The sequence below is a fragment of the Solanum tuberosum genome, unplaced genomic scaffold (genome assembly GCF_000226075.1).
Source record: "Solanum tuberosum cultivar DM 1-3 516 R44 unplaced genomic scaffold, SolTub_3.0 scf00004, whole genome shotgun sequence".
NCBI lineage: Eukaryota > Viridiplantae > Streptophyta > Magnoliopsida > Solanales > Solanaceae > Solanum > Solanum tuberosum.
Window position 1 is genome coordinate 787,767 of NW_006238930.1, and position 23,961 is coordinate 811,727.

General features: G+C 36.2%; 3 protein-coding genes across 3 annotated transcripts in view; 2 read left to right on the forward strand and 1 right to left on the reverse strand.

Annotated features, from left to right (window-relative positions):
- LOC102583562 (translation initiation factor eIF-2B subunit delta) overlaps positions 1-1,929 on the forward strand; it is a 5,562-nt gene extending 3,633 nt beyond the window's left edge. The window contains exons 4-7 of the mRNA XM_006338218.2: positions 270-1,014; positions 1,123-1,219; positions 1,309-1,363; positions 1,473-1,929. Of these exons, the coding sequence (XP_006338280.1) occupies positions 270-1,014; positions 1,123-1,219; positions 1,309-1,363; positions 1,473-1,535 (960 nt within the window). The 3' untranslated portion in view covers positions 1,536-1,929. The remainder of the gene's footprint in view (positions 1-269; positions 1,015-1,122; positions 1,220-1,308; positions 1,364-1,472) is intronic.
- A 2,250-nt stretch (positions 1,930-4,179) lies between these two features.
- Positions 4,180-11,202, forward strand: LOC102583890 (protein CROWDED NUCLEI 1-like). Its single transcript, XM_006338219.2, has 9 exons — positions 4,180-4,288; positions 4,395-4,574; positions 5,343-5,552; positions 6,532-6,785; positions 6,898-7,168; positions 7,251-7,334; positions 7,771-9,800; positions 10,061-10,226; positions 10,609-11,202. Exons 2-9 carry the CDS (start codon positions 4,395-4,397, stop codon positions 10,825-10,827), a joined length of 3,414 nt encoding a protein of 1,137 aa, XP_006338281.1. The 5' UTR covers positions 4,180-4,288; the 3' UTR covers positions 10,828-11,202.
- Positions 11,203-11,511: 309 nt separating this feature from the next.
- Positions 11,512-22,340, reverse strand: LOC102584205 (histone acetyltransferase HAC1-like). The gene is made up of 17 exons (XM_006338220.2): positions 22,228-22,340; positions 21,045-21,256; positions 20,821-20,920; positions 20,422-20,590; positions 20,024-20,266; positions 18,575-19,887; positions 17,083-17,370; positions 16,725-16,997; positions 16,492-16,620; positions 16,018-16,218; positions 15,769-15,911; positions 14,356-14,659; positions 13,594-13,733; positions 13,011-13,089; positions 12,578-12,820; positions 12,090-12,313; positions 11,512-12,008 (listed from the first exon to the last, which is right to left on the reverse strand). Exons 2-17 carry the CDS (start codon positions 21,233-21,235, stop codon positions 11,948-11,950), a joined length of 4,101 nt encoding a protein of 1,366 aa, XP_006338282.1. The 5' UTR covers positions 21,236-21,256; positions 22,228-22,340; the 3' UTR covers positions 11,512-11,947.
- Positions 22,341-23,961: the final 1,621 nt, after the last annotated feature.

The following is a 23,961-nucleotide window of genomic DNA, read 5'->3' on the forward strand; positions in this document are numbered from 1 at the left end:
CCCCCCCCCCACCCCACCCCACCCCACCCCACAAAACACACACACAAAAAAAGGGGGAGTCATGGTCAATTATGGACTTTGACCATCTTTGTTAAATCTGGAAAATGAAATTAGAACAGTGTAGCTCCAGGACTCCTGAAGAATCAAGGAGAGCTGCAAGAGCTTCTTTCTAATTTGCTACAAGGGTATATGGGTGACTAGGAGCTAGTATCCTCCTAGTACTTCAAAAATTCTTGCATTGAGATCTTGTATTTTCTACTTGGTATTAGGTTGGACTTAGATATTTGGCTGGAGATATATCTGGTGGGAATGCCCGCTGTATTGCTATGCTTCAAGCTCTCCAAGAGTCCATCAAAGACTACTCAACTCCCCCGGAGAAAGTTCTTATAAGAGACTTGACTGCAAAAGTTAATTGTTATGTTTCATTTTTGATCGAGTGCAGGCCCCTCTCAATCAGCATGGGGAATGCTATTAGGTTCCTTAAAACTAGGATTGCGAAATTGCCTTTGACTTTGTCAGAGTCAGAAGCTAAAACCACTCTTGTGACAGATATTGATCACTTCATAAGTGAAAAGATAATACTTGCAGACAAGGTGATAGTCAAGCATGCAGTAACTAAAATAAGGGATGGTGATGTTCTTCTCACTTATGGATCCTCCTCTGCTGTTGAAATGATTCTGTTACATGCTCATGAGCTTGGCAAGGATTTCCGTGTCGTAGTAGTTGACTCACGTCCAAAGCTTGAAGGGAGATTACTACTTCGTCGGTTGGTGGGGAAGGGTGTTAAGTGTACATACACTCATATAAATGCCATTTCTTATATCATGCATGAAGTTACAAGAGTACTTTTGGGTGCTTCATCAGTTTTGTCCAATGGAACTGTTTATTCAAGGGTTGGAACAGCGAGCGTTGCTATGGTTGCTCATTCATTCCGAGTTCCTGTCTTGATATGTTGTGAAGCGTATAAATTTCATGAAAGGGTTCAACTTGACTCGATTTGCTCTAATGAACTTGGTATGGGTCCCAGCCTCACCCGCTGTTCCATTGTTTTTTTTTTATGCTTATAGCTTTCTTCAGGGATGGCAGCCTGTGTCTTACTAGCTCAGTCATGTGTCTGTACAGGTGATCCAGAAACTATAGCTAAGGTTCCTGGTAGGATGGAAATTAACCACTTGGATGGGTGGGCTAACAGTGATAATCTTCAACTTTTGAATCTGATGTAAGTATCATTATGTCAGAGATGATATATTCGGTTTTTGCTAACCAGTCAAGTTCTTATTGCTTACTTCTTATTTTCAACCCTTACAGTTACGATGCAACACCTTCAGATTATGTATCAATGATAATTACAGATTATGGCATGGTAAGTAATCAACGGTTTTGTTTATATCATTTCCTTCCCTATATGGTTGCTGATGTAATTACCTAAACGAGCATCTAGTATAACTTGGAGTTTATCTCAATATATGCAGATCCCTCCGACAAGTGTTCCTGTAATAGTTCGCGAGTATCGCAGAGAATATTTATGGACATGAAAGGAACACAACTAAAATCTGCAAAGATCTGATAGTTTGCCTCAAGAAAAGCAAAGGGACGTGGGTTCTGACTACACTATGCACAAGTTTTTCGTCCCATCCTGCTAAGTGCTACGTGCGTCTCAAAGATATAGATAGGGACATGGGTTCTGACTACCCTTTGCGTAAACATCTGTTAATTTCTCTTTGGTTCATTTTTGTGATAATGATTTTGAGTTATGTGCCTCAGGTTTTGGGTTCTCTATTTTTAGCTGACCCCATGAAGAGTGCGATTTCTCCGCCTCTCAGGGCAATTTTTGGAATGTAATCTCTCGATGGCAACAGATTTGTGAAATTGTGATGTTGATTTTCTTATGAATAACAAATTCGTTAAGTGAGTCACCTTCTTCCTCTCCATCATGTTTCTGTCTGGTGTAGATTTAATTCTTATTTTGTGAGCGAATAACATGGTTTTGTTATTACTCTAGTAGGATGCTTGATCTTTATGTTTCTGATAGAAAATGAGGAACTTGATATACTTGTCCAGTAAATCTTACTAGACAAGGTTCATTTAAAGATGTTCTTCACTTTGAATAATGTCATTTTTGCAATGCTTATGAGAGTAGGGGTTTCAAAAAGAAGAAAATGACTACTTTTCTTGAGGAAATAGAAGCCCTAGAAATTACGATGTGACATTCAATTCCAAACTAGAAAAATGGTGAAATTAGTGTCAAGGATAGGACAGAAGACAATCAGTTGCATCGTAGAAAATGAACTTTAGATTCGTTCTTTGAAAGGCTATCAGACAAAGAAATTAAAAAAAAAAATCATTAGTGGACACAAAACAATCACTATCACATCTTTGTTAATGATGGAATTACTTTGGCTAATACGTTTTAAAATATTCCCCCCCTGATCCGTACGACGATGAGAACAGTGGCGGACCTAGGATTTTCGTTCAGGGGGTTCGAAAAATAAAAGTATAAACATGTAAATAAGCCTTTAGAAATGAGATCCTTGAATTCTTTTGGGTTTAAAAGCACACTTTTAGCACGTTTTTAAAATTTTAAAAAAAACTATAGAAGAACTTGAAAAACAGAACTGAAAATTAAATAAAAAAAAAAAATTGGAACTAAAAAAGAAAAAAAAATAAAACGCTGTCACAGGGAATCGAACTGGGGACGTGATGGTAAATTTCCAGGGGACTTGCCACTGAGCCATCAATTTCTCTTTGTCATTGAGGGGGTTCAAAATATATATATCTTCAAAAATACAGAAAATTTACCTTATATATACAGTGTAATATTTTGCCGAGGGGGTTCGGGTGAACCCCCTGGAACCAACGTGGGTCCGCCCCTGGATGAGAATCCAAAGTAATTCCCGCGAGAGCCTGTACGAGTAAAACAAAAAGATTTTAATATTGCATTAAAAAGTCTGCCGTAATTAGTAAGCAAGTTAATTAATTACTCCATATGCTCGACACGATCTCCTAATAACAAATGGTCATGCTTTTATATTTTGATTTTTGAGCAGATAATTATAAAAATATCATTTTTCTCCCCTTGAATTTCAACATTCCAATTTTATAACAAAGTATAAATTGATAACCGAGTGTAGGGATTGTTTTTATATACTCCATATATATTTGGTTGAGAAAAACAGTGGAATAATAGTCCATACATCACAGTCGCTATTTATATTTTAATATCATAATTTCTACTTCTAGAATATTAAAAGAAAGGATAATAATTTGTTATGACACATTTGAAATTATAAAATTAATTCCAAAATTTTTATAATCATACGAATATGATGACTTATTTTAAAACTCAATGTTAGATCAAATTAAATCACTTGAATGAGTGAAAGTCAATATTTTTCAAGTAAAATTGACCAATAATGGATAATGCAACTGTTTTTCCAGAAAGAAATGAGTTAAAGTCACCAATTCCCAATGCCTCGACACCGTGGCATTCCTAGGCAGCATATTCCCATTAGCACGCCAAATTCTTCTCTATTTATTTATAAATAAAACCCTTGGATCCCTTCCTATTTACTCCTTCACCCACCCCCCTCTAAGCCAACTCATAATAGAACTAATAATACTCCCTCCTTTCATTTTTAAATGTCATCCTTACTATAAATAATTAATTCATAATACTTGTCATTTCATATAATTAATGCCTAAATTACAATATTATACCCTTGATATTTAATTGGCCTTGAAAATAAATATTTGACCAACATAGGAAAACTAAGTAAATAATTTATGTTCATTAGTCAAATTAATTAATTAAAATTAATTAATTCATATTCATTGTTTGAAAACTTGACTCCCAAAAAAATTAATCAAAGGTAAAATAATAAACTTACATAATTTTTTAATACTCATAAAATTTAAAATAATGACATATAAATAGAAACGAAACCAAGCTAAACTCTCAAAAAAAGCAAAACATCACTTTTGATACCTTAGGCCTAAGCCAATTCTTAACGGTGCCCTTAACTATTTATGATTGGAGGGCAATTGCGTCACTACAACGCGAAACACACTTTGGAGCTATCAATTTCCGGAAAAGACCCCTGTTAACGGTTATAAGTACCGGGCGAGGAAGGTCGAAATGGTAAAACCACATAGCCGAATCACTGTCTGGCGTGGGATCAGTACATAAATAGATAAAAAACAAAAGTAGTGAGGTAATTGTGAAAAAGCGAGGGAGCCGGAGGAGCCTCTTGTAAATTGGGAAATTCTCCGGCGAGGGTTTCAAATTCCGGTATCAGATTAACGGTTTTGCTATTTCTTGATTTTCCTATCATTCTTCTTGCCGAAGGTTGCAAATCTGTGATTTCTGAATTTCTTGAGTTCTTGGAATCTTTCAGATGTCTACGCCGCCGAGGAAATCTTGGACCGGGTGGTCGCTGTCACCAAGAACCGAACCTGTTGACAAGGGCAAAGGCATCGCCTTCACGGGTACTGCTCATAAAAGTTTGACGAGCCAAGATTACGGAAATATGGATCAAGAAGCGCTAATTGAGAAGGTCTCCAAGCTCGAAAATGAGGTTAGGAAACTTAAGTATCTGTTGTTATTTGGAAACTTGTGGGTTAAGTTTAGTAACAATAATATTAGTAACCCAACTTTGCACTTTTATAAGCCTATTGTTTCCACCCCTAATTGGATAATTACAAATTTAATTTACACTCATATGTGAAGCTGATGTAAAATAGGAAATCCACGTTAGATGTAGGATTTCTGATCTTGGGGCTCTTCTTTTGTGTGTCAATTTGTCAAGTTAAGTAGTGATTTTCTATTTATAACTTTTGTACTTATAAAGAGAGAGCTTTGTAGTAATGTTAATGTTGTTTATCAACCTATTATTGCCCTCACCTTATTTCCTCACTTGTGGGATTACACTAAGTGTGTTGTTGTTGTTCTATTGCGCTCACATTATTGATGCTTTAATGTTTTTGGATTATTATGTATCGTTTGATGTTATGTTTGTGAATGGAAAATCTCATTTTAGGCTGTGTTTGTTTTCCATTTTACCCTAACTTGCCTGCACCCCTCAATCCGCACAACCTGCTAAAAGGAGAATAAATTAAGAAGCTGTGGTTGGGCCATAGACAAAAGATAGAAAGTGCAAATGCTCACAATAATATGCCGAAGCCACTTGCAGGGTAGAAAGAAGAGTTATTGCTTCTTTTTTTTTGTTTGGGGTTTTATGTTATTTTTTCTCAATATATCAGCTTCACAGTTGGTATACTTACAGTGGGCGTTCAATCATGTCGACAAAGTTGTTTACTGCAATGCTGCTTTATTTCTTCTGCAGCTTTTTGACTACCAATACAATATGGGTCTTCTCCTGCTTGAGAAGAAGGAATGGTCTTCTAAGTTTGAAGAAATCAAGCAAGCCTTAGAAGAATTAAATGAGGCCTATAGAAGGGAACAAGCAGCTCATTTAATTGCTATATCTGAAGTGGAGAAACGGGAAGAGAATTTAAGGAAGGCGCTTGGAGTCGAGAAGCAATTTGCGCGAGAGGTACAAGTTCTACTTCTTTACTAAGCATTCATAGGTTTTAACATTCATTGTTCTTCGAAGAAATCGGCAACTCATGCCCGATCTTTCAGATCCATTTTCCAGTTCAGAAAAATAAATTGGTGACTCTAACTTGATTACTTACTGTGTTTATTGCTCGTACATTTCATCAGGAAAGCCAAAACCTGTTTCCTTTAGACAAGTAGGTATATCATTCATGATGCATTTCATCCTATGTGCTATTTAGAACGTCGCCAGTACTTGTTTCTAAGGACTAAGTAATCAGTGATTTAGTAGTATAGGGTATTAACACAACAACAATTTATAGCATGCGTTATAATTTACAATTTCAGGATAATAATAATAATGATACTATTATTATTATTATTATCATTATTATTATACTAACAACGTACAGTTTTTGAGACCATGTAATTATTGGCAGACATATTCTGCACTTCTGCTATGAGCTATCAGATGTTTATATGGGATGTTATCTCACAATTCTGGCACCTGTTATATCAATTTTTATTTTAACCTATAATGATTTTAGTGCATATAAATCCATGCTGGTATTTCTTTAAAGTAACAAAAATTATAACAGTCCAGATTGACTTGTATGCTTGGCTTCTAGTTGTAGTGGCTGGTTTTATTGATAACATGCATTTTATATGTTGAACTTGCGCAAAATTCCGGCTTTCATTTCCTTATAAATTACAATTTTTTAATGAATTATTTAAATGGCTTCCTCCATGTTATTCTTAGATAATAGCTATCTAGTAAGGTTCTGTCTATTAGTTTTGGTGACTAATGTGATGACGCGCAACATCATCATGTCACTTAGGTGCCATGTGGCATAAAGTTGTCAATGTGGAAGGCTTACATAGGAAGAAGTCGAGATATATGGAGATCTCCCTTAGAATTCCATGGATTTGCATGGAGGGTATGTGCACTAACAACTATAATTGTTGGTTTGGTGCAGCTAGAGAAAGAGTTGCGTGAGATGCGCTCGGAGTATGCGGAGACCAAATATACCGCTGATTCAAAATTGGCCGAGGCAAATGCACTGGCTACTAGTGTTGAAGAGAAATCATTAGAGGTAGAAGCAAAGTTGCGTGCAGCTGATGCCAAGCTTGCTGAGGTGAGCAGAAAGAGCTCTGAAATTGAGAGGAAACTTAATGCAGTCTATGCCCAAGAAAATGCACTTCGAAGAGAACAGTCATCTTTCAATGCAGAGTATGCTATTGGCTATCTATGAGACTTTCTTATCCCATATTTCACCTCTAATTTGTTCCCATTTAAATTCACAGTTGCTTGATAGTGACGCTCTTTTCTCTTGTTGTGTCAGGCGTGAAGCTTATGAGACTAATTTATCCAGACAAAGAGAGGACTTACAAGAATGGGAAAGAAAACTACAGGCAGCAGAGGAGAAGTTGGCTGATGGCCGAAGATTGCTTAACCAAAGAGAGCAACGAGCCAATGACACTGATAGAATTTTGAGGCAAAAGCAGAATGACCTTGAAGATGAGCAGAGGAAAATTGTCACCGCTAACTCAGTTTTGAGGAAGAAAGAAGATGATATGAGCAGCCAGATAGAAGATCTTACTCACAAGGAGAAGGCTAGTTTCCTTGAATTCTTCAAGTGCCTAGCTGCAAAAGTGTAGTATGATATTTACCTTACAAGTTTTCCACTTGATACAGGAACTTGAAGATGCAAGAAAGAGTCTGGAGATAAAAGAGAGGGAGTTGCTCGATCTACAGGAGAAACTGAATATTAAAGAGAGAGTGAGTTCCTTTGTCCTTTCCTTTTCTGGGTTTGTCTAGTACGGATGGTTGAAAGTTAAGGCATTATTGATGAAGGTGGCCTCTGTTATCTTGAGTTCACTTTTGTCTGGCAATTATTTATTACGACGAAGCCATCAATCCTAGAAATTTTATCAGTAATTATCTTTTTTTTTTCTTGAAATTTTTGGAGGGAGGAAATTTAGCAAATTGTTTTTGTTGAAAATTTTCCTTTGAACCTGTTCCAATTCTTTGAGTTACCCTTTAAAAGCTTCCTCTGCCTTACGTTTTCTGTGGTTCAGTTTTCTAGTTTTCCTCCATCTTCCACCCTCCGAGTCTTTTGAGGAAGAGAGTAACTTGAAAAAGAAAAGTCAAGTATCTAAGATACCATTAAAGTTTGACATTTACCTTAAGACTTGTCCTTTCTAATTGTAAACAGGATGGTATTCAAAATCTAATGGATGAACAGCGAAGTGTCCTGCATTCCAAGGAAGAGGAATTTGAATTGGAACTGAGGCAGAGGCGGGCATCATTGGATGAGGAACTGAAAGGTAAGGTGCTTGAACTGGAGAAAAAGGAAGCTGAAGTTAATCACATGGAAGAGAAGATTAAGAAACGAGAACAGGCCGTCGAAAAGAAAATGGAAAAAGTAAAGGAGAAGGAGAAGGATCATGAGTTGAAGTTAAAAGCACTGAAGGAAAAGGAGAAATCTTTGAAAAATGAGGAAAAGTTTTTGGGAACTGAAAGGAAGCAACTAGATTCTGAGAAGGAGAATTTGCTAGCTCTGAAGGCTGAGCTTGAGAATGTAAGAGCTGAGCTTGAAAAGCAACAGATCAAGATTAGTGAGGATACAGAACAACTTAAAATAATTGAAGATGAGAGAATGGAATATGCTCGCCTACAATCGGAACTGAAGCAGGAGATAGACAAGTGTAGACTCCTCCGAGAAGATCTATTGAAGGAAGCTGAAGATTTGAAGCAGGAAAAAGAAAGGTTTGAGAGAGAATGGGAAGAACTAGATGAGAAAAGATCTGAGATCAAGATAAACTTGCAGGAACTTAATGAACAGAGTGCGAATTTCAAAAAACTGAAGTGCACTGAAGAGGAAAGGATAAGCAAGGAGAAGCTGGAAACAGAAAATTATGTCCAGAGGGAGTTGGAAGCCCTTAGAGTGGCAAGAGAAGCATTTGAAGCTACCATGGATCATGACAAGTCAATATTAGCTGAGGAAACTCAAAGTGAGAAAAGCCAAATGCTTCATGCTTATGAACAGCAGAAAAGGGAACTTGAAAGTGATATGCAGAGGAAGCAGGAGGAAATGGAGTCTGCACTGCATGTACAAGAGAAACTCTTTGAGGAAGAGAGGCAGAAGGAGCTCAGCAATATTGAATATTTAAAGGAAATCACCCATAGAGAAATGGAAGAGATGAAATTAGAAAGAGTCAGTCTGGAGAAAGAAAAACAGGAAATTTCTGCTAACAAGGGGATTCTTGAAGTACAACAGTTGGAAATGAAAAAGGATATTGATGTGCTTGTTGGCTTAAGCAGGAAGTTGAAGGATCAGAGGTTAGCTTACATTAAGGAAAGGGACAGGTTTATTGATTTTGTCAAGCAGCAGAAGAGCTGCAGCTCTTGTGGAGAAGGAATTCATGTAATTGAGTTTTATGACCTTGAAGCTCTAGCTGAAGCAGAGACTTTTGAGGCTCCTCCTCTGCCAAGTGTTGCACAGGAATATTTGAAGGATGGTCTACAAGGATCTCCGGGAAGGGCTAGTGATGAGCTGTCCCCTGGAGCTCTTAATACAGGATCCATGGTTTCTGCTGGAACCATGTCCTGGCTTCGAAAATGTACATCCAAGATTCTCAAATTCTCACCAAGCAAAAACATTGGAAATGCTGCTTCTGATTGTCTGATTGATGAATCTTCTCTGTCACAGAAGTGTGCAGGCATATCACCAAATAAACAATCAAACAAAGGAAATCCAATGAATCTGTCTGTTTCCATGAATGTTCTTGATGATCAGAGGGTTCAACAGGATGATGGCGTTAGAGAGGTCAAAGTTGGCCAAGACAATGTAGAAGACTCTCATCATTCAGACATGAAAGCTGGCCAGCGCAGAACTGTCAAGAAAGGGCGTGGTAGAAGTAGTAAAACAGAAAAAGCTGCAAATACAAGGACATTTCTTGGAAAAATTCCTAAAGAGGGTGAGAATATCACCAATGGAAGTTTGGAGACTTCAGATAATATGAACGAGGAGAGCCAGAGAGGATCTGGTCTTTTGGGTGGAGCACCGAGAAATGCCAGAAAGCGTAGTCATACATCACAGGGAACAGCTAGTGAGATTGATGGCAATAATAGTGAAGGACAGTCGGATAGTGTAGCCAGCATTCGCGGGAAGAGGAGACAACAGGCTGCCCCTAGTGTGCAGGCTCATGCCGAAAGAAGATACAATCTGCGCCGACCTAGAAGGTACGTTGTTTGAATGCCTTCTTAATAATGCATAGACTTGTTCTACCCACACACCTAAAAAGATTTGCAATGTGAAGTAGGACCTTAGGACATTGCAGAACTTCTTGAGAATCACATGGAAAATTTTCATCCCTCCACCCCCCTCGAAATATATATATATGTTCACCAAGCATTATGAGCTACTGTTATTCACATGCTCAAGAGACAATTTTATTTAGGATAATTCATGGTATTTGACTTGCACATTCTTTTGTTCTCAGTGCTGCACCAGCAACATCCAATGGATCTTTGCCAGACCCAGTCTCAGAATCTCAGGAAGAGAATCGGAACTCTAAAGCTTCCCTGCAAACTCCTCAGGTGAACAACAGTGAAGATGTAAAAGATAGAAATTTCGTCATTGGTCATCCCACGGTAGCTGAGAGCCCTGTTAGTACTCTTTTCCATCTGTTATACACAATTTCATAAACATACTCAAACTTGTTGGAATATGTTTCAGAAGTTCTTTATACTTGAGCTACTTTTGTGTGGTATGCACATATTTTGTTCTCTTTTATTCCTTGGAACACCTCGTTCCACTGGATTTTACTACAGTTTTCTTTTGAAAAGGTAAAAGATATTATTTACAAAAGCAGCATTAAGTGCTGCAACCCTCTGCAGAGGGTGAGCAAATTCGTACGACAATTTCATGTTTGAAAAACTAGTGTAGCAGCATTAGGTGGTGCTGTTATAGACTGGTAGTTTCATCAATGTGATCTATGTTTTTTTGTAACCAGCTGTTAATTAACATTTATTATATTTCTCTTGCCAGTTGAATGATGCAGTGGACAATCAGGAAAGCAGTGCTAACATGGCAAATGAGCTGTTGGATGATACAGGTTTGAGTGAAGAGGTGAATGAAACACCAAAACGACCTTCAGCTTACAGAGATGAGGAAGGGTCTGATGACAGTGATGATGAGGAGGAAGAGATAGAACATCCCGGTGAAGTCTCTGTAGGGAAGAAGATTTGGACTTTCATCACGACATAGTGGAGACCTAAATAACTGTAGTTTGTGGTCGTGCATTGGAGGTAGCTCTAGGAATCTTGATTGTTATTTTGTTTCTCTTGCTACTTGTAGAGTAATTTGATGATTTTAGAGTAATGTGCAGTGGTGTGTATCCTTAAAGTTTAGTCAACAGAAATCAGTTTAGGGTCGGAAATTTGATTGTTCATATAATGTTGGTCCAACTCTGGGTGCATGCATATTGGTTTAACAATTTTTAGTATCCATATGCTTGCTGTCCCTAAGTTGACCATTGCAGCTGTAACACTAGAGTGTGCTTCTCTCCTGTATCTACACCATTGAAAATTTAACCACTAAATAGGTGGATAATATTCTTCAATCTATTTGATTTTGATCCTCCTTGTAGGTGAAATAGTGGACGACTGTGTAATTAGACTTGCGTACATATCTGAGATGCTATTTTCTATGTTTTGTTACTAGAGAAATGCTTTCCATGGTAAGAAGAAAAATGGCTTCTCACTTGTGGTTAGATTCGCTACCACTATCTTAACTTTTAATTTCATTACATTATCTCTTCAATTTTCAAAAAATAAATAAGTTTTTATCGAACACACTGATTTGCAAATAGTAAACACCAATTTAATTTGGAGAAAAAAAAACATCAATATTTTAATGAAGCAAACACTAAACACACGAGAATCTACAAAATGGGGGCAAAGAGGCCTGTATTATAGGGATCTGAGTTATATGTTCAACAGGAAATCCTGCGCCAGACACTTCTCTTCGACTATATTAACTACTTGTATTATATTTATCTACAAACAACTACACTTCAGCTAAATTAACTATTTGTACTACTATATTCATCTCCAAAAACTTCCTGAGTTCCCACATAATGGGTCTCTAGGGAGGCAAGCTAATAAGGCCTAAGCCATGTTAATCAACTACAGTTGGTCACTATGTACATTTCATGTTTAACATATATACTATGATCTTGAGCAGGATTTATGGCAATCTTCACAAAAACTTTGCCACCAGCTGATGAGATTGTGCATCGGATCAACGTTGTCAATTACAGAACTGGCTGTACACTTGCGATGAATTTACACTTGAACAATCATGGCAATGTAATTTCATGTAGTCGCTAACCCCTTTCACCTCTCTGAAGCAATGGATTCCTTCTTGCTACATGCTTTTTAATGTCCCTGCATCATATTTGATGAAAGTGGAGTGACATCAATTGTGAAGCAAAAACATTGAGCAAAAGTTCAGGACATTAAACATACTTGCAACGGGGAACTAGGCAACTGATATCTTGACATGTCTGTGAATGCCAATGCAGTAAGGACCAGATTTTGCGACAAAGTGCGCATCCCCCTGGAACTCTAACACTGCACCGGCTTGCATGTTGAAAAAGTTTCCTCATTTTGAGGCATCCTGAGTACGAGCAGGGATTACTTGGGGTTGCACGGCATTGTGATGCATGCACCAGTATATCCATTAATTTGACCTGCAACAGCAAATATCTTGTTAGATGAACGGAGCAATGCTAAATAGAACTATCAACAAACTAAGAACGTTATATGTATATAACAGTTGAGACCAGCACTTTATCCCAACACTCAAGATTCAGAACATATTGCGTTAGTAGACCCTTCAAAAAAAAAAAAGTTACGACGAGTAGACACTCTACACTGAAACACTGATAACTAATATAACTGACATGCCCAGTTCTCTATGTGATCTTACAAATAAGAGATATAGCAATGCACACCTTCAATGGTCTCTGACCCTCGAATTGCTCCTTTCCGAAGCCAGAGTGAGTTTTAGACAGGTGAATGTTCTTGTTGAGATGATACAATATCATCATTGAGGAATGCTTGGCACGACGGAGTGAATCAAATTGATAGTGATTTTTCTCGCAGAAGCTTAAAAAAGAATGCCTATTCTCGAAAAAATCATTTTCAATAATGGCATCTTGGTCCTCAGTGCTAGCAGGTATATCGTCCACCACAACCTACAAGGTATTCACCATACCATCCAATAAAAAAAAGGGTAAGTAATCCAAAATTTGTGAACCAACAACTTCTTATTCTCTAACTCCCATTCTATTCATTTATATCGTGTATTACTCCTCTCTTTCCCGTCATGTCTCAGACCCATCTCACAGCTGGTAAAGAACTTTTTTAAGGCAAAAGAGAGTTCACCTCAGAAAGTAAATGCTCTTCTCCACTACTGGAAGTGTGTGTTTTCTGCTCACTAAGGTTATCCTTCAACGCGAGACACCTGCAATAAGAAAAAATATAAATTTCATATTACGGAACATATTGGATATTGCTATTATGATTCTCGCAGAAGTAGCCACCATATCTACACATCAGAAACAAATTCACTATTACACGTCTTTCTACACATTGATATTACAAAACAGATTGAATATTACTATTATGATTCTCATGGAAGTAACAACCAGTCTGCGCCAAAGATATCTATTATTGACTGCAGAAAGGGTGCACGGAGCTGAAAGGGCTCATGTTGTTTAAAAGGAGGTGCAGGGGACATGGCGGAAGTGTGGAGAATTTTTTATGACTTAATATCCATAAATGGAAGAAAACGATGAAGTTTTAACTTCCTCTCTAGTTGTCCAAAGCAGCATAACATGAGTAATATATTATACCATTAGGATGATGTAAAATATCAATCAGCTCCTCTCCTTCCCATATCAAATATAGTTCAAAAGAAAATTCTTCGAGGAATAAAAAGGAGAAACTAAAGAGGTGGAACTATCACCTCGCACATATATGAAAGTTTCTGCACTGCTTACAAGACCATCGACCTTCTGATAATATTGCTTGTTGGCAGTTTGTGCACATAACATGCAAGTTTACAATGATGAAATCTTCTTTCACGGGTAAGATTGTTTGCCCCAGCTGTCAATTCAACGAATTAGAAAGAATTAATTTATAATTCATTCACACTATTGGAAAACATTTGAGTTCTTTGGGATGAACACACGCACATGCAGAGAGATACAAACACACACTCGCTCAGACATGTAAAAAAATATTTGTCTTAGCATGTCTCATCAATAATCCAGACAAAGAGATCAGTTTTATTAACAGCAGAGTTCATAGCTTCTCATTTGCTGATAATCACACCATTCATTCTGGATATTATAAATTGTTTTTTCTATTACTGCAAAATGGTAAGATGCTCATTAGATGTTGCAACCATTTTAGATGATATTTAAGGTTTATCTAATCCTCCATCCCATTATACCTCCTTTTTTCAAAAAAATCTAAAAAGAAGAAAGTTCATTGAACATCCATGAAAAGAAGGAAGTTCATAAACCTCCATGTACTCCCCTCCTTTCTTTGCATATTCCTAATTGTTCATATCTTCTTTTTGTAGTTTTACACAACAATAAGAATTATGTGACAGATCCACTTTTATTCTCACACCTACTCCAACTAAGGACATAACTCAGAGCAAACAACAAAAGAAAGATCCTTCAGTTGAAGTATGCAAACTGCGGACATAATGAAGCCATACCTTTTGCATCACTAGAATATCTTTAGTTGCATCTGCAGAAAGATTGTCATGTCCAATTGCTTTTAACGTACTCTTTGTCATTAGCTTTTTAACTTTATTCCGTGAATCACCTCTGCTCTCTTTCTCAATATTCCTAACTATATCTTCTGCAGCACCCGACCAATAGTCTCCGTCGAAATATGGCAAATGAGCAGCACTTATTCTGGCACTATTCCTTGTACTCGGCACAAAAAAGTGGTCATATAAATTAGTGTAGTTCACCACGATATCCTCTTCAGAGGCTTTCCTTAACATTGACCTATACCTGCAGCCCAAAATAACATAATACATTCAACTCCATTGAAATACTGTGTTGAGACCAAGAAGTACCCCTGAAACCATTTGGTTAGTATTGAAAGCTTAAAGTTAATATTGTCTAATCAGATTTGAAGAATTTAACGCAACAGATGGAGAAAGGTAATATCATTTACTCAAATTGGAAAAGGTGACTCCCTGTAGGACTGAGACTAGGCACAAGAGAAATTGACAGCTCCCGACAAAGCACTATTCTGGAAGGGGTTTGTGGAGTTGGAAAATGGTCATAGCAGACAAAATACTCAAAAGGAGAATTGGTTAACTCAACAGGTCACTAACTTTCTACAGGACCACTTCTGTAAAGTCATCAAGATTAGGTGGATTCATGTGAAAATTTGGTTCTGCAGGAGATTGGGACAAACTAAAAACAAAGAGGGTAAAGTGACAAAGCATAGCAATCATACCTTCATGCCCTGATGTGGACGGTTTGGAGGTAGTGGATCAGAAGAATTTGAAGGAATCCGTAGAATTCTTTTTTATATTTAGAAAGATTGGTTAAATTTTGTACATTTTTGAGTTGACAGAACCTTCCTACAAATATAAATATGATGATCTTCCAGAATAGAAGGGGATCTTCATAAGTCTTACGATGAATTTGACTGGCAGGCTAGATGGAAATGAGAAGGAATATCATTAGCTTTTTATTTAGTACTAATTGGTGAACTGACAGAATTCATAAGCATTCAGCAGGCTCTGGAGGAATTCCAGAAGGACAGAGAATTTAGGAATCTGAGATTTTGACAAATTAGAAGTTCATGAATGGAGGGATTTTATATTAGTAAAAAAAATCTCAGACTTTCTGAACTGTCGAAGCAAAAACTTTGTTTCTGAGTAGGCAAACTTCATGGTGTGATTTACTTTTGAAGTCTTGAAAGCAGAAAACTGATAATATGTGAGAACTTGTTCCCTTTTTGCTATCAAAATTACAAAAGAAAAATTGCCCATTTCTCCATGTATATCTATGAAAAAACTAAAACATGATTATATTGATATCTAACACGAGAAAAGGGGGCAGGAAGGATGAGGAAGGAAAAAGGAGCGCAATAGGAAGACACATACCATAACCGGAGCTTCTCTGGTTTTGGTGTTTTCTGAGATTCAGGATGGCAATACAAGATGTAGTCTTCACCTTTTACAGGGGGGCAAGCCCATAAATAGCAGGTTGTAAAACCTCGTTTCTTGCAGTAATCCATGTACCCAATCTGATGTGATAACCAAGAAAAAGCAAATGTTTCGTTAATCTAGTGATTCAACAGATAAAACTAAAATCTATATTTAAATATAAAAAGGAGAGTATTTTGCACTTACCAGTATTTCATGGTATACAAAAGTTCGCAGAGCTTCCCCTTTCACAGTTTCTATATCAGGTTTAAAGTACTTGATAGAATCGAGATATGATATATAGACGCAACGTCTATTCGGAGGGGCACATTCTGATCCAAACTCTTGGACATACATTCCAAAGAGGCAAACATCTACTCCTCCAATTTTCTGGAATAATAGAATCACCTTTTTGGACATTATGTCAGATTCAGCTCAAAAACATATATAGGTATTTTCAGAAGACATGAACAAAAGAAAGGGTGTGGACCACAAAATGTTAAGCAATTTCATTTAGTACTCCACAAAATCATAAACAAGCAAGTGTTGTCGAAAATATCAAGCTAAGATCGAACTTCATGATACAATAAAGCTAAAGTTTGGATTGAGATTATAGCTTTAATAAGGGAATCTTGCATTTTTAAGTCACAAGAAAGAATGCCAAAAGTTCAATTTTCTCACCTTTGATTTGTACTGGAACTCTGGAGGATAACCTTCATTGTGACAAAGATCCAAAAATGGCTGCTTTACTTTCAAATTTCTGTTAACAGACAATACCACTCTGACAATTAGATCTGCTGCACCAGGTACCTGCTCAAATTTAAATATTAGAAAAGTGTTTGTTATGTGGGTGACCCTAACCATAGTGAAAGTTTGTCGGGAACAACTACATTCAACCTATTTTAGTAGCTTACCTCATCAGCATCCTGTCCTGACAATTTTGCTCTCTCATTTCTTTCTAGGTTGAGGCGCCTGAACAGTCTCTGCTCAATGTGATCACTAAGCATAGTTCTTGGAAGATCTTGAGCTCCGATAGAAACTGGTAAAGGCACATGCTCTCCTGCTTCTATCTCCTTTAAACAACAAAATGGACATATGTACTTCGCTTGTCCTTCTAAATCTTTTTTAGCATTATAGAGAGCACAAATTTGATGTTGCCAGCATTCACACTTATCACATTGTACCCACTACAGATATCCCAATGAGATAAATTTAGCAACAACAGAAAAAATAAGTACCAACACGTGAAACAGAAAGTCATACTAAACTCACCGATTCTTCATTTTGATCATTATTTTTTGCCTTTTGAAACTTATTTTTGCTAATTGATAGTCCTTGGGATGAGACATCATCGCCACACGACTTCCTGAAACATTTTGTACAAAAGCAGTGCCGTCCACCAGCTTCGTCCATAGCCCAATAATAAACCAAGTTGCGCTTGATACACTTACAACATGATGAACAATATACAGGTCTTGGGACAAAAACAAGCCTATCGGTGCCACATAATTGGCAGACATTCTCAGAGATAGGAAGTACTGTCATATTTCCAGTTGATCCCTGCAAAAAATGCAACGGAAAACTAGTTGTCAAGCTAATTAACAAATTGACGAGCCAACATTTGGATATAGAGAGCCTCCATTGAAATACCACATGCACAAAAATAAGAAAATAAAACAACTACCCCTCAGTCTCAAGCAAGTTGGTCGCAGCTATATTAATCCTCTCTTACCATTTTACTCAATTTAACCTCATCGCCGATATCATATAAAATAGAAATAATAATAGAAATAAGCATAAAAAGTACTTTAGAATTTCTACTAACGTATAAATCTCTAAAAGGCGTAACAACTCCTAGAAAAGTATAAATACGTAAGGTAAAAGTGCTAACTTGACTAAAACAAATTCTCAACTAATAGGCATCTCTTATAAATCCCTTCGCCTGTGTGAGCTTGCTCATATTTCCAGTCCTAAGTCCGAAAAAAGAAGAAGGTTGTGGTAGGTTGACAACCAATGTAAAACTAGCCATGAAGGATCCTCACATACAAAAAATAAAATAATAAAGATAAATATAAACAAAAGAGTAACCAAAAATAAAGAAGACAGGAAAAGAATTGAGGAGATTAGCACAAATACCTTTATCCTAATGCATGTACTTCAGTAAGTTTCAAATAACTAATTATATTTCTGCAAGCCCCACAATGTGTGCAATCTTTTAGATCCCCTCCCCCCCACCCCCTACCCCAACTGACCAAAATGGAAGAAAGGTCCCTTTTTCTAATTCTTTTTTTTCTGCAAGGATATTTGCCTTGCTAAGGAGGACTTCTCCATGAATTTAATAGGACAGTAACCAATACTGGAAATGCTAAGAAATGTCTTTAAGTTGTGCTTCTTTTACTTAAGCTATCTCTACAGTATGTGCTAATGCAAGTGCAAAAACTTATAGTTCGAGAAGGTTTGTGAACTCATTTATGCATAAATGTGAGACACTTCTTTACATATCTGTGTGACTTCTAATTCATTGTTGATACCTTATACCAGAACAATAAGAGTGATGACCATAAAAGAGAACAAGAAATTATACATAAATTGTACCACTAAAATATTATCACAAAATAAACAAGTTGAAGAAAATTTTACCCAGCAGTCAGACCAGCTCAAACAATAATCTATCAAATTCTTCTGAATTTTGTTACTCTTTAAGTCTTCTTTAGTTTTGATATGAGAAAAACACTGAACATATATGAAGTCTTATATTTCAAACCTGATTATATTGACTGAGATTGTGGATATGATCCTTCAACTGCTCAATGGTGAAATAGTCCGTCAATGAAATACCCAGCCTCTTTGGATCTTCTGATCTCATTTCCATCTGATAATCAGCTTTTGGTTCAGTTAAATCGCTCCTTGCAGATGAAGTGGTCTGGTCATACTTAGATGCACTTTGTAACTCCTGTTGTTGATCATCAGTAGGCTCTATAGGAAGAAAAGACAACCTTTCTAAGCTCATCTGGGAAGAACTGCCAATCTCATTATAATCTGTTCCACTACTGCATGTATGCACTGTCTTCTGCAGTCCACAATCATTAGTGAGCTCTGTAGAGGAAAAAGAACCATTTGCAACATGCAAGATGTCGATGTTGGCAAGATTGCAAGATTCACCAGCTGTATTCTGGTCCTCCACACAGCTGACAATTTCGTTACTGATCTCTGTTTTATTCTTCTTGCTGCAAATAAGACTTTCAAAGAACTGCCCTAATGATAAATGTCCAGCAGCAGGGGACTGCTGATTGCCAGAATCAGCATTGGAAGACCCACATTGAAGCACAGGGAGATTTTCCACCCTCTTCCGCTTTGATGGTGGCAAAGCAGCTTCATTGATAGAAGATCTAAAGCCACTACATTCCTCATTATGGAGAATCGCTACCATATTTTTGTCTGACTCCTTAACATCTGTAGGATGCAGCTCTCTGACAGGCTTGCACATCCCACAGCCAGCATATTGACAGTTTTGAAAATGAGATATCAGTGCTGAGTTCCAATCACACCAACATCTCTTTTCATTGCATACAGTTAAATGCAAGTAATTCATAAAAGGAATTCGAATTCTCCCAGCATCTACTACTCCACTATTGTAATTGATGTATAAAGCAAGAATATCATGTAAAGACAAATTATCTGAATTTGAAAGGTTTGCAGATCCGATTGGATGAACATCACAGTCAGACCCATTTGAAGAACCAGTATGAAGTTGATGAAGATCACGTTGCTGAATACTAGGTAACTGCTCTGGGAAAGGCTGGAATACACTGGGTAAACTCGATCTTTGTCTTGATACATTATTCATAGTAGCATCTTGCTCCACCAAATACCCATATGATCTTGAATTAGGCAGCTGATAAGACATTGCAGTTGGCAAAGTGTAGTCCTTAGAAAACCAATTAACTTCCGATTCTGAAGGCCAACGATTCAGATGAGACGAATCTACACTTTGTCCATATAATGCTGGAACGTTGTCATGATAAATATTCTGATTAGTCTCCAGGTATCTTCCACAGTTTCTGAGATTGAATTCAACTGACCAAATCAAGCAAAAAAAGCAAGTATAATAAGTGACTACACACAAAAAAAAAAGTAGTAGTAAAAGTCGTGGAGAATGGAAGTACATTTAAGAACTAAAACATTACAAAAGTTCATAAGAAATAGAAATTACCTTCATCGGAATACTGCGGCTTAATTAGACTTTTTGATACTGACTCGGAGATACTTAGAAAACCGTTATCTGAATATGTTAGTCCATCTTCATAGGGTTCCTTATTGGCATTCCATTCTCCTTCGGAACATACAGTAACAGATGAGAATGGCTCAGGAGAATCAACAATCTCTTTGGAAATATATGACACACCGGCCGAGGAAAGTACTTCTCCCAATTCACCTGGCTTATTAGCTGATAATGCTGTATCAAAAGTAATACCTTTAGAATTTCAAATTGCAACGCATTAAATGTCACACGTAAATGAGAGAGAGAGAAGAAAACAGAAAAGATAGATCCATGTGAGGGTGCAAAGCTACTTGCCACTTTCAAAGCTACAAAAATTGTCAAAAACTCACCTGTTTGGAGTAAACTGTCAGTCAAACAAGAAGCCGTTAAGTGATCATGATGTACAGATTGCAAATTTGAACTGCAACAAAGTGCCTCATGCTGCCATGCTTGTGGATTATATGCTTCTTGCTGGAATAAGTTTTGATATTCATGTGAAGGTATCTCTCCCACATGATCCTGCTATTTTAATTCAAAACAAATGAGCTCAACTCAATGAAGCAGTTTAGACCAAAAATTAAACATTAGTCAACCAACAAAAGCAAACTCTTAGCTGGTGATGAAGAATTCATTCAGAAAGCAATGGACTATTGACAATCCTCGAAAAAAAATCCAATTAAAGAATCACGTGACAAGAGAATTTGACATGTTTCTCGGACTTAAATATAATAACCACCAAAGAAACAGACCTTACAAACTGCATCTACTGATGGCTGACTACTCAAGTCAGGCAAATTGTTGAACATCTGCTTGCCCATGTCCAAATTCCTTTTCCACATATAACTCTTGCTGCAAAGGAAAATAGTTTTTCAAAGTTAAGAAAATTATGCAAGTGTATCATTCACATGATATCATATGTCCAGGTTTTAACAACTTTGTCCATGGAAAAAACAAAAACAAATTTAGAACTTACATTCTATTTCCAATCATTCCATTCACAGGAACCCTTGTTTGATCATTGGTCCACTCAATCTGATTATCATTTTGTTTCTCACGCTGTTGTGAACCTGTGGTATTAAGCTGGAGGAGATCTGATGCCTCCTGGAATAAGCAGGTTCCTCCAGAACTAAATGGTACCCCAACACTGACTCTGTTCAAATTCATCTGGCTTTCTAAACATTCCTCCTACAATGAAAATTGAAAAGCCAACAAAATTAGGAGCTTTCTACACTTACCAGCTGACACAAACGTGTTTATATTACTTGCAGAAGTGATACTGACGCTATGCGAGTTAGAATTTTTTTGTTCAAGTGCCAGCAATGGCAAATTCAAGAAAGAAAAAGATCTTCTCAACAGTTCTAAAAAGCATTAATCCATAAAAATCTTATATGTGTGTGTGTGTGCCTATCCAAATTATATATATGTCTAGAACCTTTATATCTTTTTACCAGGAGAAAATAATTACACCTTTGAAATTCCCGGGACATCCTATATAGATTTTCATTTGAAGTACTTTCTCTTGTTTAAATGCTCATCCTCTCACTGCCCTGGTAAAGGGGTGGCGCCAACCACGTGAAGTTCTATTCAACAACTATGGTGAGATTACCTTAAACAATCTCCATTAGATAAACATAGACTAAATCCTACACAATGGGAGTAACTACACATAGAACGTACAATTAACTCGAACGTTCAGTGCAAGTAATTAGTATCCATTATTGATCCATTACACTAAACAACTAGTTACCAAGATAAGTTATTCAAGATAAAGAAATTTTAAAAAGGAATATTCAATAGAATCCGTAAGTCTAAAATTCAGCCCTATTCTATGATTGTCATGCTGATCAACTTGCATGCCACTGCATAATTCAAGGAAGTTTTTCGTATTTAAATTGTAATTCATACCACTCACATGCAAATTAGTAAACCTAATCACAATTCAAGCCATTATCATGTATAAAGCAATTAAGAACGTAAATTTTGTAGGGCAAAAAAAAAAAAAGTTCATCAAAAACTATGATATCCTAACAAAATATTACAATTCAATTAACAAAATTCGTTCTTTACCATTATAATTCATTCGACGAAGATTAGGGTTTTGGTATAATTAGGGAGACGACAAGAAAAATAAATTTATAGAGAAAAAGAGAACATACAATTTGATTTCTACGGGGAAAGACAAGTTTGTGTCCGCTTCGGAAAAAAAGGAGGGTAAGAGCGCGGCAAGGATTTGAGGCTGAACCGGATACGAATTTGGGTTGGATTCGGATCTTTCACTTATTTCTAGCCCACTACAATAAGTTTCAGCTTGGGTCAAAGGTCCATTAAATAAGCCCTAAGTTATTCAAATCCTAAATAAAAAAGGATACACTCATATTTAATACTGTATTATCCTTTTTTTATTTTGGAGTAGAATAACTAATATAATCATATAATTAAGTTTTAAAAAAATTGCCAATAATTATGAGTGGCTGTAAATTGTGAAACTTACTTTAAATAGCATGTATTTTAAAGAGCAACTTTCACATATATTAAACATAAAAATTATATTTGTATGTTATAGACTTATAGCTATAGTTTGCATAATTGCACTCATGTTTGCTATGGAGCTTTTGATTTGTATAATTTGCTACAAACATCCAATTTTATACAAATTGTTCAGTTTTGTATAAATTCATTTATACATTGTAATTTGTATAATAAGATCTGTAGTTGTATAATTATAAATGTATAGGGTGAAAATATATGTATTTGTATTTGTATATATACTTTTCTCTCGCTTTATACAAACACAAACACATTTTATACCGAAATGTATAAAATGACTAATTGTATACCGAAAATGGCTAGTTATATACCGAATCAGATGACAAAAAAAGGGGTTGTTTGCTGCGAATTACAATTAAAATAAACTATGGCTATAACATTTAATTTGAATTAATAGTTTACTATTTCATACAATTTTTCCTATTTTAAACACACCCTCATGTTTAGTGCATGACTGCCTCATCTAAAAATATTAATTATTAAAAAAACATATTTTTATTTATTCAAATAATATTTCATATGCGGGTTTGATTCGTTTTTAGTCAAACATGAATTTTTTTTGGATAATAGGTGGTGTGGAGCTCAAACTCAGCACCTCTGCCTACTCTGATATTATCTTAAAGTGTGTATAAAGAAGGAGAGTGTAGAGTACTGGCATCATATTTAGTATTTTGATGTGAAACATAAATTTATGTGTAAAATACTTTAAGATTCCAACAAATAGTGTACATGATCCTATAATGTTAAAAATATAATGGGTTCAACCGTTCAAGGCAAGAAATAAAGTTGAACCCATAAAATTTAAATTTTGAATTTAAATTTTTTTATGACTATCTTATCCAATGACTTAAATGGTTAGAGAAAATATATTTTTACCTTTTTAATTATATACTCTTTCAAAGACCGTAAAATTCTCTCTCTATTACTCAACGGAATTTCATGAATTTCAACTTCTACCTGAAGAGAGAAAAATCAACATTATTTAACAAACATAATAAAGTTGTCAAAAAATAAACTAACATAATAAGAGGAAGTTACGGGCACGGTACCGATTCATTTTATTTTATCAAGGCCTAACCCATTGGTGGCCCTAAAGTTGGCACTGATATTACATTTAAACACCTTAACTAGACAATGTTCATTTTAGACAGTTGGTATAGAGTTTCGCTATGTCATTTCGACACTTTTTGCTTGCATGGCATAATGAGTGTGATACACTCATTGACCAGCGCGTGAAATAGCTTTTCAGTTAATTTTTAATTAATTTTTCTTCTTCCTCTTCCCATTTTTAGCCACCATTTTACCCAAGTTAAATTTCATCCATTATAGATGAAGGTTTCGAC

Coding starts and splice junctions, on each gene's coding strand:
- LOC102583890 (XM_006338219.2), top strand. CDS start 4,395: ATGTCTACGCCGCCGAGGAAATCTTGGACCGGGTGGTCGCTGTCACCA. Junction 5,553..6,531: donor AGAAGCAATTTGCGCGAGAG/GTACAAGTTCTA, acceptor GGTTTGGTGCAG/CTAGAGAAAGAGTTGCGTGA. Junction 7,335..7,770: donor AACTGAATATTAAAGAGAGA/GTGAGTTCCTTT, acceptor AATTGTAAACAG/GATGGTATTCAAAATCTAAT.
- LOC102584205 (XM_006338220.2), bottom strand. CDS start 21,235: ATGAATTTGAACAGAGTCAGTGTTGGGGTACCATTTAGTTCTGGAGGA. Junction 17,371..18,574: donor ATCTCAGTCAATATAATCAG/GTTTGAAATATA, acceptor CATTTTTTGCAG/GGATCAACTGGAAATATGAC. Junction 13,734..14,355: donor ATATTCTAGTGATGCAAAAG/GTATGGCTTCAT, acceptor TTGAATTGACAG/CTGGGGCAAACAATCTTACC.